This window comes from Sebastes fasciatus, chromosome 6 (genome assembly GCF_043250625.1).
Source record: "Sebastes fasciatus isolate fSebFas1 chromosome 6, fSebFas1.pri, whole genome shotgun sequence".
Taxonomy (NCBI): Eukaryota; Metazoa; Chordata; class Actinopteri; order Perciformes; family Sebastidae; genus Sebastes; species Sebastes fasciatus.
Genome location: NC_133800.1, coordinates 12465427 through 12481915, shown reverse-complemented (window position 1 = coordinate 12481915; position 16489 = coordinate 12465427). Strand labels below are relative to the sequence as shown.

The 16489-nt window shown below is 40.8% G+C and overlaps 1 protein-coding gene across 6 annotated transcripts in view; it reads right to left on the bottom strand.

The window, feature by feature from the left end:
* The window catches only part of pde4d (phosphodiesterase 4D, cAMP-specific), a 223576-nt gene that overhangs the window by 157113 nt on the left and 49974 nt on the right, over positions 1 to 16489 (bottom strand). Inside the window, exon 1 of one of the 6 annotated variants that reach the window (XM_074637705.1) lies at positions 9271 to 10169. The exons of the other annotated variants lie outside the window; for them this stretch is intronic. Coding sequence (XP_074493806.1) covers positions 9271 to 9575 — 305 coding nt within the window. The 5' untranslated portion in view covers positions 9576 to 10169. Of the gene's footprint in view, positions 1 to 9270; positions 10170 to 16489 lie in introns of those variants that run through there. 6 annotated transcript variants of the gene reach the window in all.

Genomic DNA, 16489 nt, shown 5'->3' with positions numbered 1-16489 from the left:
AAACGCATAAAAAAACAAAACAACCCAAAACACACTTTTTCATAAAAAAACGTGTTTTTACAAGAATGCGCTGCCGCGACTTACGACTCATTTTGATAGAGCGGGTCACATTTGCTTTGGTATAGGACACTACTAACTCCTACAAGATTGCATTTTTTTCCCCTTTTTATGCAGTTTTAATTGAAAGTAGCTGGATTAAGGAATGATCGCAGAGAATTGTTTGCTTTAACCTCAGAACAAAGAAAGCAATTCCTGCTACCACTTTCTTTGATGTGACACTAAAATCGATGGCAATCGATGAAACAGATTGTGTTGTCGCTTCACGCTCCACAAGAAAGCAGCAGAGCATTTGTATGTTTTAATGTGCCAGCTTGCAAAAATGTGAGGAGCTACCATTTAGTACATGCTGTACTGTATGCACCAAATGTTGTAGTATACGGCATGCTTGCATCGCCATATATATAAATATATATACACACACACATACGTATATACATATACATATTAGGGATATTAATAATTAACCGTTTAACCGTTAACCGACATTAAGAATTTTTACAGATTAATGCGTAAATTGGTTAAACGGTTAAAAGAAGTATTAAAAATGGAATAAAAAGGAGTATAGCTGGTCCACCTTAAGAGCCCACTTTAAGTGAGTCTGAGACAGGGTTGCAAGATACAGGAAGTTGGCTTGGGTCTTGTGGAGTTGTAGCATTTATTCACACTCACTGCCACCACACACACACACGGTCTGTCGGGCACTCGTTAACATTACGCCACGATGACAGACCGTATGTGTGTGACAACGGTGAGCACAAAGCCACCAGCAATGCTACAGCTGCGAACGCAGCACAAACACACACACACAGTCTGTTGGACAGCCAGGCTGACAGAGTAGCCAGGCAGACACACAGCTGACAACCTCGCAGCTAAACTAAATGATGCAGTGGAGACTTTTACTGGGAAAGTGGCTGCATGTGTCCACAATAGCATCGTGGCTGCTAAACTCTCCCTGACGGGTGAACTGGGGAATAACTTGCCTATTTTGTACATACACTGCAGCTGGTGACTTATCGTTGCAGCTGGGCGGCTTGTTAGGCACTAAAACCACAGTAGCACTGCATGCAGCGCACTAATCTTGTCAGTTAATGGTTAATAATCGGTTAACGAGGGTCGGTTATCGGTTAGAAAAGAAATTCTAAATTAGCATCCCTAATATACAGTACATACATATATATATATACACTCACCGGCCACTTTATTAGGCACACCTGTTCAATTGCTTGTTAACACAAATAGCTAATCAGCCAATCACATGGCAGTAACTCAATGCATTTAGGCATCTAGAGGTGGTGAAGACGACTTGCTGAAGTTCAAACCGAGCATCAGAATGGGGAAGAAAGGGGATTTAAGTGACTTTGAAGGTGGCATGGTTGTTGGTGCCAGACGGGCTGGTCTGAGTATTGAAAAAACTGCTGATCTACTGGGATTTCCACGCACAACCATCTCTAGGGTTTACAGAGAATGGTCCGAAAAAGAGAAAATATCCAGTGAGCGGCAGTTGTGTGGACGAAAATGCCTTTTTGATGTCAGAAGTCAGAGGAGAATGGGCAGAGTGGTTCGAGATGATAGAAAGGCAACAGTAACTCAAATAACCACTCGTTACAACCAAGGTATGCAGAATACCATCTTTGAACGCACAACATGTCGAACCTAGAAGCAGATGGGCTACAGCAGCAGAAGACCACCCGGTACTAGCATCGGCCACTTTATTAGGTACAACTTGTACCTAATAAAGTGGCCGGTGAGTGTATATACATAAGTGTGTGTATATATACATATACTGTATACAGTATATACATACAGTATATACTAGGGGTGGAACGGTTCACAAAATTCACGGTTCAGTTCATATCACGGTTCTCGGTTCGGTTCGGTTCGGTTCGGTTCGGTACGGTACATTTATGTTACAGCGAGGAGGTCATGTTCTGATTTCAACATGCTTTTCATTTATTTGGCAAAAATAAGTTAATAAATGTTTGCCTTAACAAAAGTATGGCTTACATAAGGAACATAAACACTTCTTCATTGTCAATGACGTATTATCCACCACCTTTTTTCGGTCATTTTCATAGGTAACACTAAATTCGTAATGCTCCCATACAGCAGGACGAAACGATGCTGGTGGATCCTCTAACTGTACTTTATCGTGTCCACTCGCCATTTCCTTAACTGACTGACAGCCGCACTCTGCTCTTCATCCGTGCCAACTGAGAAGTAGGCTGGGTCACGCTTCCTCAACACGTCATATCTTTGGGGTACAACACATGCGCAGTAAAATCTGGTCTGCACTCGCCGAAATTGAGCCAATAGCAACGCACGACCGCAGCTTCAGTTACACCGCGCATGTGTTATACCCCGTACCTCAAGACCCATTTCCGCCCGTGTCCCAGCCTCCTTCAACAGGCCTTGATTTCTAGTGTGACAATACACGGGAGCCTAACTCTACATGAAAAAAATACACAATCGGCCTCATAACTTATTTCAAATGAACCGAACAATTCATACACGTCCCGAACCGTGACTAGCGAACGGAGCGGTTCAGATTTTTTACCTGAACCGTTTCATCCCTAGTATATATATAGATATATATGGTTAGCACTGTCGCCTCACAGCAAGTGGGTTGCAGGCTTGGGGCCCTTCTGTATGAAGTTTGCATGTTCTCCCCGTGTTAGCGTGGGTTTCCTCCGGGTACTCCGGCTTCCTCAAACAGTCCAAAGACATGCAGGTTAGGTTAATTGTTGACTCTAAATTGCCCGTAGGTGTAAATGTGTGTGTGAATGTTTGTCTGTCTCTACGTGTCAGCCCTGTGATATGCTGACGACCTGTCCAGAGTGTACAGGCAATTTCGCTAATTAAATGGTCTGCTTCCTTGAGAATTCAACTCAGCAAATAATTGACCTGTAAAGAGCCATTCAAAGCATGCACGAATAGGAACTGGCAAAAAGTTCCGAGATTTTCAGCAAGAAGTACTCGGAGCGGCCGCACAAAAAAGTCAGCACTCTGAAAAAAGATGCTCCCAAAGAGGAGAGAGTGTATGCGGCCGCCTAGAGAGTTACAGAGTGCTTGGACTCTTTTGTGTGGACGTTTCTAAGAGTTTCGAGTTGAAAATCTCAGAACTTTTCAGAAAGGAACAGTGAGCGCTTTTTTGATTAAGCGTTCCCCAGCGCCTTTTGGTTGCTGTCCGATTGATTGGTGTTGAAAAGCAACATCAATTCATAAATCATATTTGAGAACCAGACCAAAGACTGTATGTGAAGTTGTGCACCCTGATCATTTAATAGCATAGTTATGTTTGCTCACTTGGATGCTGCATGCGGAGGTGTCTTTTATCTGGCGCCGTCTGACTCTTTTCCAAATAGTGTCGGACAGCTATTCAGCCTGTCTTTACAGCGTATTGCTTAGCAAAGATCTCAAGTTGATTTATTTTGTTTAATTGAAGAAGAGTAGCCTACAGGCTGTAATGTTTCAGTTAAATTAGATTTTCACATTAAAGACCACAAATTTCATTTGGACTCCCTAATCCTCCTGTGCGTGCCTCACACACACTTCTGTGAATATATCGACAATCGCCGGTTATTGAGCTGTTGGGAAAGTTTTAACACATCTCCCAACCCTACTTCACAGACTATATTGCCCTTCACATTTCTGCAAGATGTCTCTTAGAAATAGAATAACTTGCTAGAGGTATTCCAGATATCTTTCATACCCACTTTTTAAAAATAATTTATCAATAATACTTTATTAATGAAAATGAGGTATTCAAAATAAAACAAGAAAAATTCAATCAGAACTGTAATACAATGACATTTGGCATTAGTCCTCACTAACCGTTTCTTGAACATACAGATTCCTCTCAGATCATGTTGAGTCTCTCATTTGAAACAACTTTTTGATACAATTAGTAGTGGTAAGCAGTAGTAAGTAATAATTTACTTTTTGCTTTGCACATGATTTGAACCGTTTTGAAGATAACCAGATCTTAAAATTTGAGAGCTTTTAATTTGAGAGAGTGGGTTTGTTGGTTCTCTATAAGTAGTTTTGTTTACATTTCTTATGAATCTATTTTGTAGGATGAAGATTTGTGTTTGATTTATAAGCATTTCCCCAAACTTCCACACAGTAAGTTATATATGGAACTATAAAGGAACAGTAAAAGGTGTAGAACGAAGTTTGAGCTAGAAGATATTAGATATACTTTATATAATATTGTACTATAATACTTTTATCTGGTGTATGGTGTTAGAGAGGTGGGAGGTTAGGTCACTTTTCAACTGAATTAAGATTAAAGAATGTCACTTCATGATTATATTACAGACATGGCTGACAGAACCACTGACTGTAAATGCTACAGACTTGCTAATGGATTCTGAGTAGCTGTCATGTGGCATGGATTTTATGGTTTCCCATGAGAATGTTTGGTTGTATTAAATCCATTTAGTGAATGGAATATAACCATATTCCATCCACTTGTATGACCAGCGTATACCACTGTATGCATGTTGGGAAACCTATTCTATATGCATAAAGTACTTTTTGATAGATTGTTTTCTGTGCACATAGCTGGAGGCAGGGAGAAATTTGATCTACAGCTGTATTACAAGAAAATAAAGTTACCTGGATTAAATAGAAAACAAGTCTTTATCTCCTCAGTGATGATATTTACCGTACATTAGGGATGTGCATGATTAGTCGACTAGTCCAACACACCGGGTTCGTTAGGCGCATTACTAACCAGGCGACCGGAGCAGACACTGGGTACATATTGATTTCAGCGCTATTTAAAATACGATTTGGTTAATGAAAAATGTGACTAACGATTTCAAATGGCTCTTATAATTATACACAATATTTTTTTTGGACAATGTTTAACTATAGATTAAATTGTGCTCAATTTTGACTGTTTTCTGAGTGCTTTCTTACTTTTAGACTAGTCCACTAGTCAAAGTTTAAACTTCTGTTTAAATGACAGGGAAATTAGTTTACGGATGCACCGATCTCACTTTTTCAGTACCGATAGCGATACCAGGGCTTTGGGTATCAGCCGATACCGAGTATTGATTCAATGTCACTGCTAAATTAATAAGCTGTGGAAGTTACTGGGATCATTCTTTTATCTGTACGGCAACATTAGGCTTGACTTAAATATCCCTTTCCTAACTTTGTAAAACAAAATGTAATAAATAAAAACATAGATATACATTTAGTGAATTGTTATTTATTAATAAAATAATAAATCGTACGCCAGCAACTTGGCAAAAAAATCTTCAAAATGAACAGGAATTAGAATTTAGGTGTAAACCTTTTTAATGCAGAAACAAACTGGTCAAAACTTGAACAGGAATTAAAATTCCAGTATATAATGTATATAGTATATAAACATAGAATTGAATTTAATGGATCGGCCCCATTGTCACCGCTATTCAATTCAGCTATTTGAGTCAGGATCAGCCCGGTATCCGGTCCGGTATCGGTGCATTTCTAAATTAGTTGTCACGATCATCCTCACTGGACATCTATTACCATGATAATTTTATAACACATCAGGAAGCTTCTGATAAGGATCAGCCCTGCAGCACTATCAGTTTGACTAAAATTGACTTCCCACCTCAATATGTCTGCATCACTGACTTCCTAATGCACATGCTCATCTTTCAAAGCCCAGGTAAGTCACAGAACTCTTCCAAAGAGCATGCTCAATACACCTTCCATTTCTGCCTGAGTGAACAGGTCAATAAGACCCAGACAAGGGGCTGGCATTCACATAATTAGCAGCTCTCCCTGCCTTTCATACTGTGACACTAAACACAGAAGAAAGTCATTACCCAAGCTACATGAAGTTTGAAGCTGATCTCTGCTAATGGAAAGTTTAGTACCATGTCCGCAATGTGTTCATTAGCACGTTCTGGGCATCTTCCACATGCCTGGGAGACTAGCCATACAGTAGATGTGTATTGTGCCAGTGCTCTAGCAGCCTATGCAGTATGACTGTGATATGGCCGTGACTGGGGTTATATATAGCCACGTACCAAATAGCAGTTCCTGACTCGCTCACTAACGCCCTTGGGATCTAATGACATAGCCAGGAGCTTATGCTTCATACTGGCTAAAAACCTCACTCTGGCAAGTCACAGTAGTCGGTCACAGTAGGAGGAGGAGTACTGGCTGAAGAAAAATCAACGACGGTTAAATACAGCGTAGACTAAAGTGAGAGGGCAAGGGTACGTTTTCCAATCTGCTGCTGCTGAGGGGACAAAATGTCCAGATGGCGCCCGTCTCCCTTCCCGCCTTGGATGTTTCATCCTTTTTTTTTTGTTTTGACATTTCCTTTTCCACCCACTGAACCGATTGTGATTTGACAGAGAGAGGAGAAATCATGATCCTCCTCTTCAGAGGCATCTCCACAGATAAAGAAACCCACCAACCCCATCCCCCCTGCAGCTTCCCCATACAGGGACAGGCAAGCAGCAGGAGAGGAATAGGAGAAATGCCATCTCCTCATCAAGGATGCTCCAGATTCTCGCTGAGGTCTCACAGAAAGCCTTGAGCGGCGTGCAGGCCCAGCCTACATTGTGACACATTTGGGTGATGTGTTTTACCTTGGGGCTGCTGGACGTTGCGAAAAACCAGCCGCTCGGGCACACGCAGCTACATCCACAGCCCTCTGAGGGAAAGATTTGCTGTCTCTCTCTATACGTGAGACTGATATCAACTATATGTGTTGAGCAAGTAGCTGGCTCTTCTGATTAGTTTTCTACAGGGGCACTGCCTCAGACGTTGTTTCCATCTGTCTGTTACAATCAGGAAATGTGTCTTGTTTATCTCGCTTGCAGCAACACTTGATTGCTGAGTTTTTCATGTAAAGATACGCAACCTGCCGCTGTCATGATAATTGGAAAAGTCAATCAAATGCATGGCTTAAACGTAAACAACACGCGCATCACGTACAACTAGTATGCGCTAAAAAGCTTTCAAGCATAGAGGAAAAGTTCACTGTCTTCCTTGACAAGCAGCCATAGCTTAGCTGCATGTTCACAAAGGCTGTCGAAAGGCTTTTAAATCAATGCAAACAATGCAATGACTGCCAGGAGGGCGGACTCGCTGGTGTTTACAATCAATAAGGCAATATGACAAGCAATGTTGTCTTCATGAAACAATGGATTATTAATTTGACATATTTTGTCATTTCTTTGAACCAATGTGCTATTTTTGAGTCACTTCAAGAAATGGGTGCACACTTTAACCGCAGCTGCTCTTTTTTTTTTTTTTTTATGCAACAGCTGCTGTTCTGATTGTCTTGCAATTGCACCTGCATTGTTATTGTGGACAATGTGTGATGATTGGATTGTCTATTGTGGTTCCTACCCCTAAGGTGTGTTCATTTAATGAAATTCACACCAGATGAAGGCCCTTGTGAGTACCAGGGGAAGCACAAGACATTGAAATAAGAATTACAGTGCAACCCAATGGATGCACATTAAAAAACCACAACCAACCAAATGACCCTATTGACCAACTGCACATAATGGTGTGCTGGGCTGTGTTGTACAAGGGGCCAAATTTGATTTAGCCTGCTGTAAGTGTTCCCGAATATATGCTGGAGTGCAATGCGCCTCTTACGTAATTAGCCCCCTGTGCAAGATTTGATTTGTTTGGGTTAATCTATGTGTAATTACCCTCCTGAAGCAAATATGAAAAGTGCTTGAATGATTCTCCATGCGGATGAGTTACGTGAACATCTGTTAAACTGCACTTTGTTAGGTTAATATATAAGTTCAATGCAATATTTTAACCTTGCATGGGGTGTTTTATCCCAACACACCACTTTGCAATGTCACTTCCAGCTGTGCTCTCGTCGCTCCCTCCCTCTCCGGCTTCTCCTCCATGTGACTGCTTCTGCCGCTGTGACAGGGACCACTATGTCTGTCGGACACACAAGCCATGTGTGCTTTCTATAGTTGACTGGACCTGCAGGCAAGTATCACTCATATTCTACACCAATTTATTTTTATGAGAGGAAGAAAGAAATGAAACGAGCGAGCTGTTTGACAGAAACTTACATCCGCCACAGTCACTTAAGCCGGGGAGCTGAGGTGACCTTCTCAGATTTCATTTCAGTTGGTCCTTTTTCCCCCCCCCTCCTTCCCAGAACAAGTGAGTAATTAGAGCAGAAACATTTCCCCACACACCCGGGCTGTCAGAGAGCAGAGCTGCTTTTGTTTCTGTCTGTCTGTACGCAAGGCAGGCTTCACTAAAAACTGCAAACATTATCGCTTTAATTTTTACAGTAGCTGCTCTGGTTAAATACGTATGTTGCAAGCGATATCTCGACACCCAGCACTTGTCATACATGCGCTAAGATTTTCTATGTTATGTGTCGTGAGTCAGAGTGTCATTTCAGAGAATGTGGTCACCGTGTATTAGTGATGATGCAGCCTAAAGCTGTCTTTTACTGTATCTCTTCCTCCTGACCAGAGAGTAATTTCAAACATGAATCCAAATAATCTTTAGTGATCATAAAACTAAGAGGTATTAATCCCTGAAGATCACAAAACACTTTAAAAAGGTACAAGGAGGGGGGCTTGCCTGCATGTGTTGTGTTCAGGGCACATGTGAATATTCCCTGTGACCTGCCTTTGGTCAACGCCTACCTTTTATTTTCATCACTCTCTGTTATCACTCTACACTAAGTACACCTCTGCCTACCTTTAGTGTGCCAGATATAATCTAACAAACAGATATGAGCATCAGCATAAAAGCCTGTGATAACTGTTTAGCAAACACATTTTTCTTTTTCTAGAAACATCTTTCTGACCTAAATTTAACAGTTGCGCCTTTAAAGCTACGTTATTATAAGAATATTTAACAGATATAAGTTATGAGATAGAAAAAAATGCATAAACAACAATGCTGTTGTGAGGATAATTTTGTGACTATTTCATTCCTTTTTTTTACCTTTTTGTTATCGACTGAGCTACAGTAGTGTATATAGTAAATGCATGTGGACGGTGGGATACGAAAAGTGATGTAAATCAGAGGTTGAAAAGAAAAATGGATAACCTCCTCAAAGTTAGGACTAAAATACGAGCCAAAAGACTTCTCCGCGCGTCAGTCCATGCACACAACGCCCATCTTCCATGGAGGGAATTAGAAAGAGACACACTAGATGAGGAAAAAAGCTTGTTTTCCCTTTTTTTTTTTGCCCCTTACCGTCGAAGACCTTGAAACGACGACGGCCACGACATCCTGGATTTCTTCAGCCCGGGTCGGTGCCCGGTGTCCACTGCGTAAGTCCGGTCCATGTTCCTCGGTTTGAGGTATCTCTCGGTGTCCGAAAAGCCTCTTTGTCTCACGCGGTCGTTCTTGCGCACTACCAGCGCGTGGTGGAGCGGAGCGAGCGCCGGCTGCTGGTTCTGCTGCCTCCACAGATGTTTGGGCGCCTTCTCACTCACCCCGGTTCCGCCGCCGCCAGCGGCCAACGGCGCCGTGCCCACTTGCGCGCAGGCAGTGTCCATCCTCCTTTGCCACGTTGTGGTTTTTTAAAATATATTGTAAAAGATATTTAAGAGCATTAAAATAAGAATGGGGAAGGTAATGAAAAGGGGAGGCTTCACAACTCTGGTGTTTTTTAAGAAATTAAAAATAATGCAAAATGATAACACCTAGAAGTAATCAAGACAACTTTTTTAGCTACTCTGCATGGGTGCTTCACGTCCAGTTTTTCTTTTTTAGCTCACGTCATGAGTTTAACTCCATCAACTTTGTCCTCACTGCCCAGCAGAAACACATTGGAAAGAGACACAAATTAATCCATTTACGCATCACGAGGTTAAGACCTCAAGAACTGCGGTTTTGGAGAAGAGGAAAGTGTCCCAGAATGAGATCTCCACTCAATTAAATCAGGTTACCAAGTGCTCCCCTGCTTCCTCCGCCCATTTCAGCAAGGTGCTTCTTCTTCTGCTGCTGCTCCTGCGGTCCGAGCTTGTTCAGGACAGTCCACACCACACGGGCGGGTGGTCTTCCTTTCCACGATATCATGCAAAACTTCTGAAAACCTCCCCCCCCCCCGCGGTTGTAGTTAACTTGACCCACGAAGTGCGTAAAACCATCCAGACATGACACTGTTCTTCCTCTTCTCAAGTCCCCCTGCAGAGGAAACGGGCAGCGACGAGATATAGGGAGCAGGATGATCCATAAAACATGAGGAGACCCACCCAAAGCACCTCCCCCTAAAATCCTCCGTGTGTGTGGAAAAAAAAACAGGAGATGGGAGTGGGCAGAGAGCCAGGTGGCCAAATCATATAACAACCAGTTTCATTATCCAATGGTCCAAAATGAGATTTAAGGTTTATCCTAAAAATACCATTTATAACAGCAGTCATTAAAAACACACTGCAGGTAATATAAGCTACACCTTGACAGTAATGATTGAACGAGAGAGCCATTACTGGATGTGTATGTCTGTGTGCCTGTGATGTCCACTGGGTGCAGAGGAGTGCAAACATCCAGCCACCTTGTTAAACCTCTCCTCCTCTGCTCTGTTTGTCATCATTTCGGGACTTTCAAGGAAGACTGCTCTCTCTCTCTTTCCTTCCCTCTCCCAACACTTCTCCTTGCAGCTCAAGCCCATTACTCTGGAAGCTAACAGCGTGGGGATTGCAATCCCCCCCCTGCTTTAACAGCAGACATGTAATCCTCTCAGAAATGAGGTGACTTAAAACACAAGTGGCAGGTAAATGGAAATTGTGGCAGGACAGCACAAAAGAGCAAAGAGAATAGGAGCACATGCCTTGCATGCACACATGAGCAGCTCATGTGTGGGCTTTGTGTTGGTCTACCTTTACCTGCTTAAGTTAACCAGACTCCCTGCAGCAGCACAACTGAATAGCACTGCGCACACTGAGAACTGCCCTGAAACTGAATTTGTATATTCATTTAATTTATTCTCCATTGCTTTGTTCCTAAAAGAGGTCATGGGGAAGATTCTATCCCATCATGCAGTGAGTCACCTTCACCAAACAATGTACCGGATGGGCAACTTTTTACGTTTGCACACCTTGTATATACTGTATGTTTGTCACTGGACATAATAACTTTGTAAACATCAAACATGTTGACATATAGATCTGTCATTAGCCGATACAACATGCTCCAAGCCATAAAGTGCTTTCAGTCAGCTGTTATTAATATGTTTTGATTAAGGCTGTCAAAGGTTAACTCGATAATAACGCGTAACGCATATTCATTCATTTTGACACTAATTTCTTTGATGCATTAACACAATCAAACCTTTGGAGGTTGTAGAGGACTCAGTTTTAAAGCAAAAGTGAAGATACAGGCATCATATGTAACTATAAAAACCTAAGGAATCCATTGGTACCAACCATGTCATACTAGCGTGTCGTGTAATAGGCTAAATAATGTTCCAAACTTGCGCTAAATTTTGGCGAGGAAAAACTGGCATGGCCATTTTCAAAGGGGTTCCTTGACCTCTAGCCTCAACATATGTAAATGAAAATGGGCTCTATGGGTACCCACGAGTCTCCCCTTTACAAACATGCCCACTTTATGATAATCACATGCAATTTTGGGCAAGTCAAAGTCAAGTCAGCACACTGACACAATGACAGCTGTTGTTGCCTGTTGGGCTGCAGTTTGCCATGTTATGATTTGAGCATATTTTTTATGCTAAATGCAGTACCTGTGAGGGTTTCTGGACAATATTTGTCATTGTTTTGTGTTGTAAATTGGTTTCCAATAATAGATATATACATACATTTGCATAAAGCAGCATATTTGCCCACTCCCATGTTGATAAGAGTATCAAATACTTGACAAATCTCCCTTTAAGGTAGATTTTAAACAGATAAAACATGTGATTAATTTGCGATTAATCACGATTAACTATGGACAATCGTGATTAATCGCGACTAAATATTTTAATCGATAGACAGCCCTAGTTTTGATATAAAGTATATTATCTTCAATTTGTTTTATTTTGTAAGGCGGTTCACAATAGACAAAAGTTGGTCCCCCCTCCCTACCATTAAAAAATGTGTTTCTTGTTGCTACATGTAGCATATCAATTGGTCAGTGAACGCCACACGATGACACACGTAAGTAGCGAGATTCCACAAGAAGAGTTAGTTCAGGTTAAACGATGCTCACGACTTATCGCATGGACAGTGATAGCTTGCTGTTCTGCGCCCAAGCTAGTCCACAACCCAGCATAATTGCCTTCATTGGTGTAAATGGCAATGACAATTAGCTAATTTTATTCTCATGTTTGTTTTCTTTCCTACTTATGTTGAATAAGACTTTTTTGAGGGGATGATGGGATAATGACTGAGATAACTACTAGTGCAGTCGATAAGCGATTACAACTGATTGGTTTCCGAGCCAATACGTATTTAACAGAGCAGGCTATCAGCAAAAACTGGCCAATTCACCTCACAGTAAGTAGTTTCTTAGTCACAACACAGTTTTATAACCCTTCAAGAATATAATTAAAATTTGCACAAACTTAAAAAGAGCTGGTATATAAATGTCTCTACTTATAGTTAAGATGTAATGTCTAGTTGCAACCTTACACGTAGAAGAATGAAGTCAATCTGTTCCACACAGTGAGCTGTACAGATTTTTAATTAAAAAATAAGCACTGGTATTGGATCAATAAGAGTATCTGAATTTAGGTGTCTGAATTGGTATCAGGAGAGAAACAGTGGGATCTGTGAGGCTACGTATATCTGCATGTAGGTGATTCTAAAAATTAAAAAGAAAGACGAGAGAAAAACAGCTTGTTATCAATTGATCTCTGGCGTAATGCTCTTGGGATGACATTGGAATGAAATCAATGTGCTGATAGCTTGTTTTAATCCAGTATTGAGCCAATATCCAATACTATTATTGATACTGGTACAGCCTTTGTCAGTACAAATTTATACCTTAACACTTTTTCACATATTAATAACATAATGAATATCTGTCAGTTCATTGTTGAAGTGTTGGTAATGAGTTGTGCTCATCTGTGAACCTTTTCTGCCGTGCAATTATAAAGTTACACTCTTTGATTGTATAATATATTCATATACATGTAAAAAGAACAAAACGTGGTGTTTAATGTTAAATGTTATTTGTACCAGCAAATCAGGCTCTTTAGGGACTTGCATCTATATATGTTTATGTATTTTGAGGCACTGAGGGCTATAAATTATGTCAAACCTCTAATCTTTCTATAGATTAAACAACAGCCGTCATACTAAGTGTTTGAGGTGAGGCAAAGACAGGAGCACTGGAACTGTTAAATGGACAGAATTATTCTTTTATATTCCCATTATGAGAGCATCTAATGGAAACATAGCGCACTACTTTGAGCCCTTGCATTAATACTGCAGACAGTCTCATTAAGCCGCATGCAAAGTTAATGTCACTAAATTCATTCAAAAGTTGCAGTTGGAGAATTTAGCGTGGCACGTCTTCCATCCTTAATGGTTTACAACTGTATATTTCTTCCTCACCGCTGTGCTGAATTATGGATGAATCAAGCTTGAAGCAAAGTTAAGATGTATGGCCTTTGTTAAAATTCTCCCCATCACCCATTTTTCTCCCTACAATCCATTTTTTTCTTAAACTGCTCATACTTAGTTTGTTCTGTTATGAAAGCAGTCAGTCTTGTTTGATGTGGTGTTAACATGATGGGACATGACTGATGGTTTAATAGGTAGCCTTTTTATGCAGTCAAAAGGCTAAATTTCGATAACTCCAAACAGTTATATAATCAAGGCCCAAACTGTTGTGGAGCATATACTATATTACGCAATAAAACACTTCTGATTTCACATCAGTTTGTGTTCTTTTTTGGTGCTTCAGGCAATAGTTTTGAAAAGTATGATGACAAAAAACTTTAGCTTTTGAAGTTCTACAAGAAAAAGACAAAACAAGAAAAGGCAATGACATAACTGAAAATAGTCGATTCAGAGAGAGAAGATAGTGGCAGGTAGGGGTATAAATCACCAGTTTCATCACAATACAATATTATATTGATTCTTTGGACAACGATAAGATATTTGCCTATATCACAAAGTCTGTCATGATACGCTTTCGATTCGATTCAGGGGCCTGTAATCGATATGAGACGATATCACATGGCCATTTAACACGATCAGTTAAATTTGTATCAACTTACAAAAAGCAACCAAAAAATAATTTGACAATTTTATTACTGGGCTCTTCTGGACATTTAAATGAAAAACAAGCTATTCTTTTTAATGAAAACAATAAAAATATACGTTGTTGGAGGTCTGGTTGCTGGTCAATGCTGGTGAAGGGCTTGTCAATAAAATGAGAATAGCCGGTCCACCTTAAAGGTCACATATTATACTCCATTTAAACTAGTTATTATAGGTCTCAGACACCTCCAAACCATGTCTCTGAAGTTTTTTTTTCAAAAAAACAATCAGATCATGCATTCCAGCATGTCTCTATAACCTCTGTTTCAGCCCATTTCCAAAAGTGCTGATTTCTGTGTCTGTAGCCTCTGTCTCCTCCCACTCTGCTCTGATTGGTCAGCGTTTTCTGTCAATCAAACGTCCTCAACAACAGCGTCACCCTCCCCCTCCCTCCCGGAGAAGCGCTCTCTGAGAGAGAGAGAGAGAGAGAGAGAGAGAGAGAGACGAGTGGAGAGATAGCAGCTAGAATAAAGTTTATAAACCACTTTAAAGTTTATAAACCAGAAACTTCACCCAGCGCACGTTACCGGAGGAATCTGATCAGAAATCGGCGACACATGATGAACATCTGCGGTCCAGATTCCAGGTTTTCCTGACGGTTTCTCTCAGGTAAATAATGCTGTTTATAGCTCTGTTAGTTAGCTCAGTGTTTACCTCATGCATCAACTCTGTAAACCGTAAACATACACTCTGTTTTACGTCTGTCTTTACAGATCCATCTGTGAGAAATGACCGACAGAATCATCCCAGAGGAGAGCAGACAGCTGAGAGCAGATGGCTCTGTTTACATGGAGATACAAAGCTAACCCGGTAGCATGTAGCTAACCCGTTAGCATGTAGCTACATGCTAACGGGTTAGCTACATGCTACCGCTATGACACGGTGTGTAAACACAGCGACCATCAGGGTGGAAAATAGAAGATGTGAAACAGTAGTCAGTTCATTATTTCTGCTAAAAGATAAATGTATGGAAGATCAGAGTAATGGTATATTATTTACAGTAGTAGCTGTCTCTGTGTTACCATGACTACAGACCACCGGAGCTTAGCTTACCATAGTTTACCAGAGCTGAAGACTTTCTCCTGTACCATGTTAACATAACTAACTAACAGGTGGGATGATTACAAATGCTGTGAATAATTAATATTGTCATCTGTCAACTCAAATAAAGTTTGACTGTGAAACAGAAATGTGTTGTGTTGCTTACAAGTCACTATTTACTACCTGTACTCTGCTACATGCATGACATCAAATATATATAATATATAAATATCATCTGTTTAAACAGTGTAATTACATAAAGCCTTTGTGAAAGAACATGTTATATTTAGATGATGGGAGTACATGAAGCCTGTTCTGCTGGTTCTTGCAGACTAACAGTAGGAGCTACTTTGCTCAAGTTCGGTTGAGGAGGAGAGACAGTGACGCGCTGTGGGCCGGGGTCAGCTACTGAAGGTTCTCTCTGGTTCGACCAGGAAACCCTCACGTGATTTGCATTGTCTAATGACGTCAAAATACAAGGAAAAAAGCGAATTTTTTTTCTGCACCCATTTCCGGACAAACGGAGGAGGAGAAAAAGAGAGAGGATGGTCTTTTATGATACTATGGTGGCCTGTAGACACACTGGGGACAGATATTGATGTTTAAAAGACATGGAAAAGTGCATTTTGCATAATAGGTGACCTTTAAAGGTCAGCCCACTTTAAGTGATTCTGAGCTGAAGTTGTTGCTAACTTCGAGGCTAACCCCCTTCACTTTAACCAGCAGGTAGCAAGCAAGACACAGGAAATTGGCTTTGGTCTTGAGGAGTTGTAGCATTTATTCACCGACAAATAAACTGCAATTTACACACACTGCACTGCTGCGTTCACAGCTATAACGTTACTGCTACTCACTGTCACACACACCCTCTCTTTCTCTCTCTTTCTCTCTCTTTCTCACTCTCTCCCCCTCCCTCCCTCCCGCTTACTCGCTAATGTTAACGCCGCTAGAACTGTTTGGATGCTTAGGAATGAGCTGCGTTGAACGAAAATGGGGAAACAGACGTGCCATGGGAATTTAAAAATAAAGGCACATCTTAAAGATGATGATATGTATCGATGTTTTCACTTTGCATCGATGATATAGGATTGTTGATCATTTAATCGATCCAGTTTGATGGATCATTACACCCCTAGTGACAGGCCTGTCCTAACTTTGTT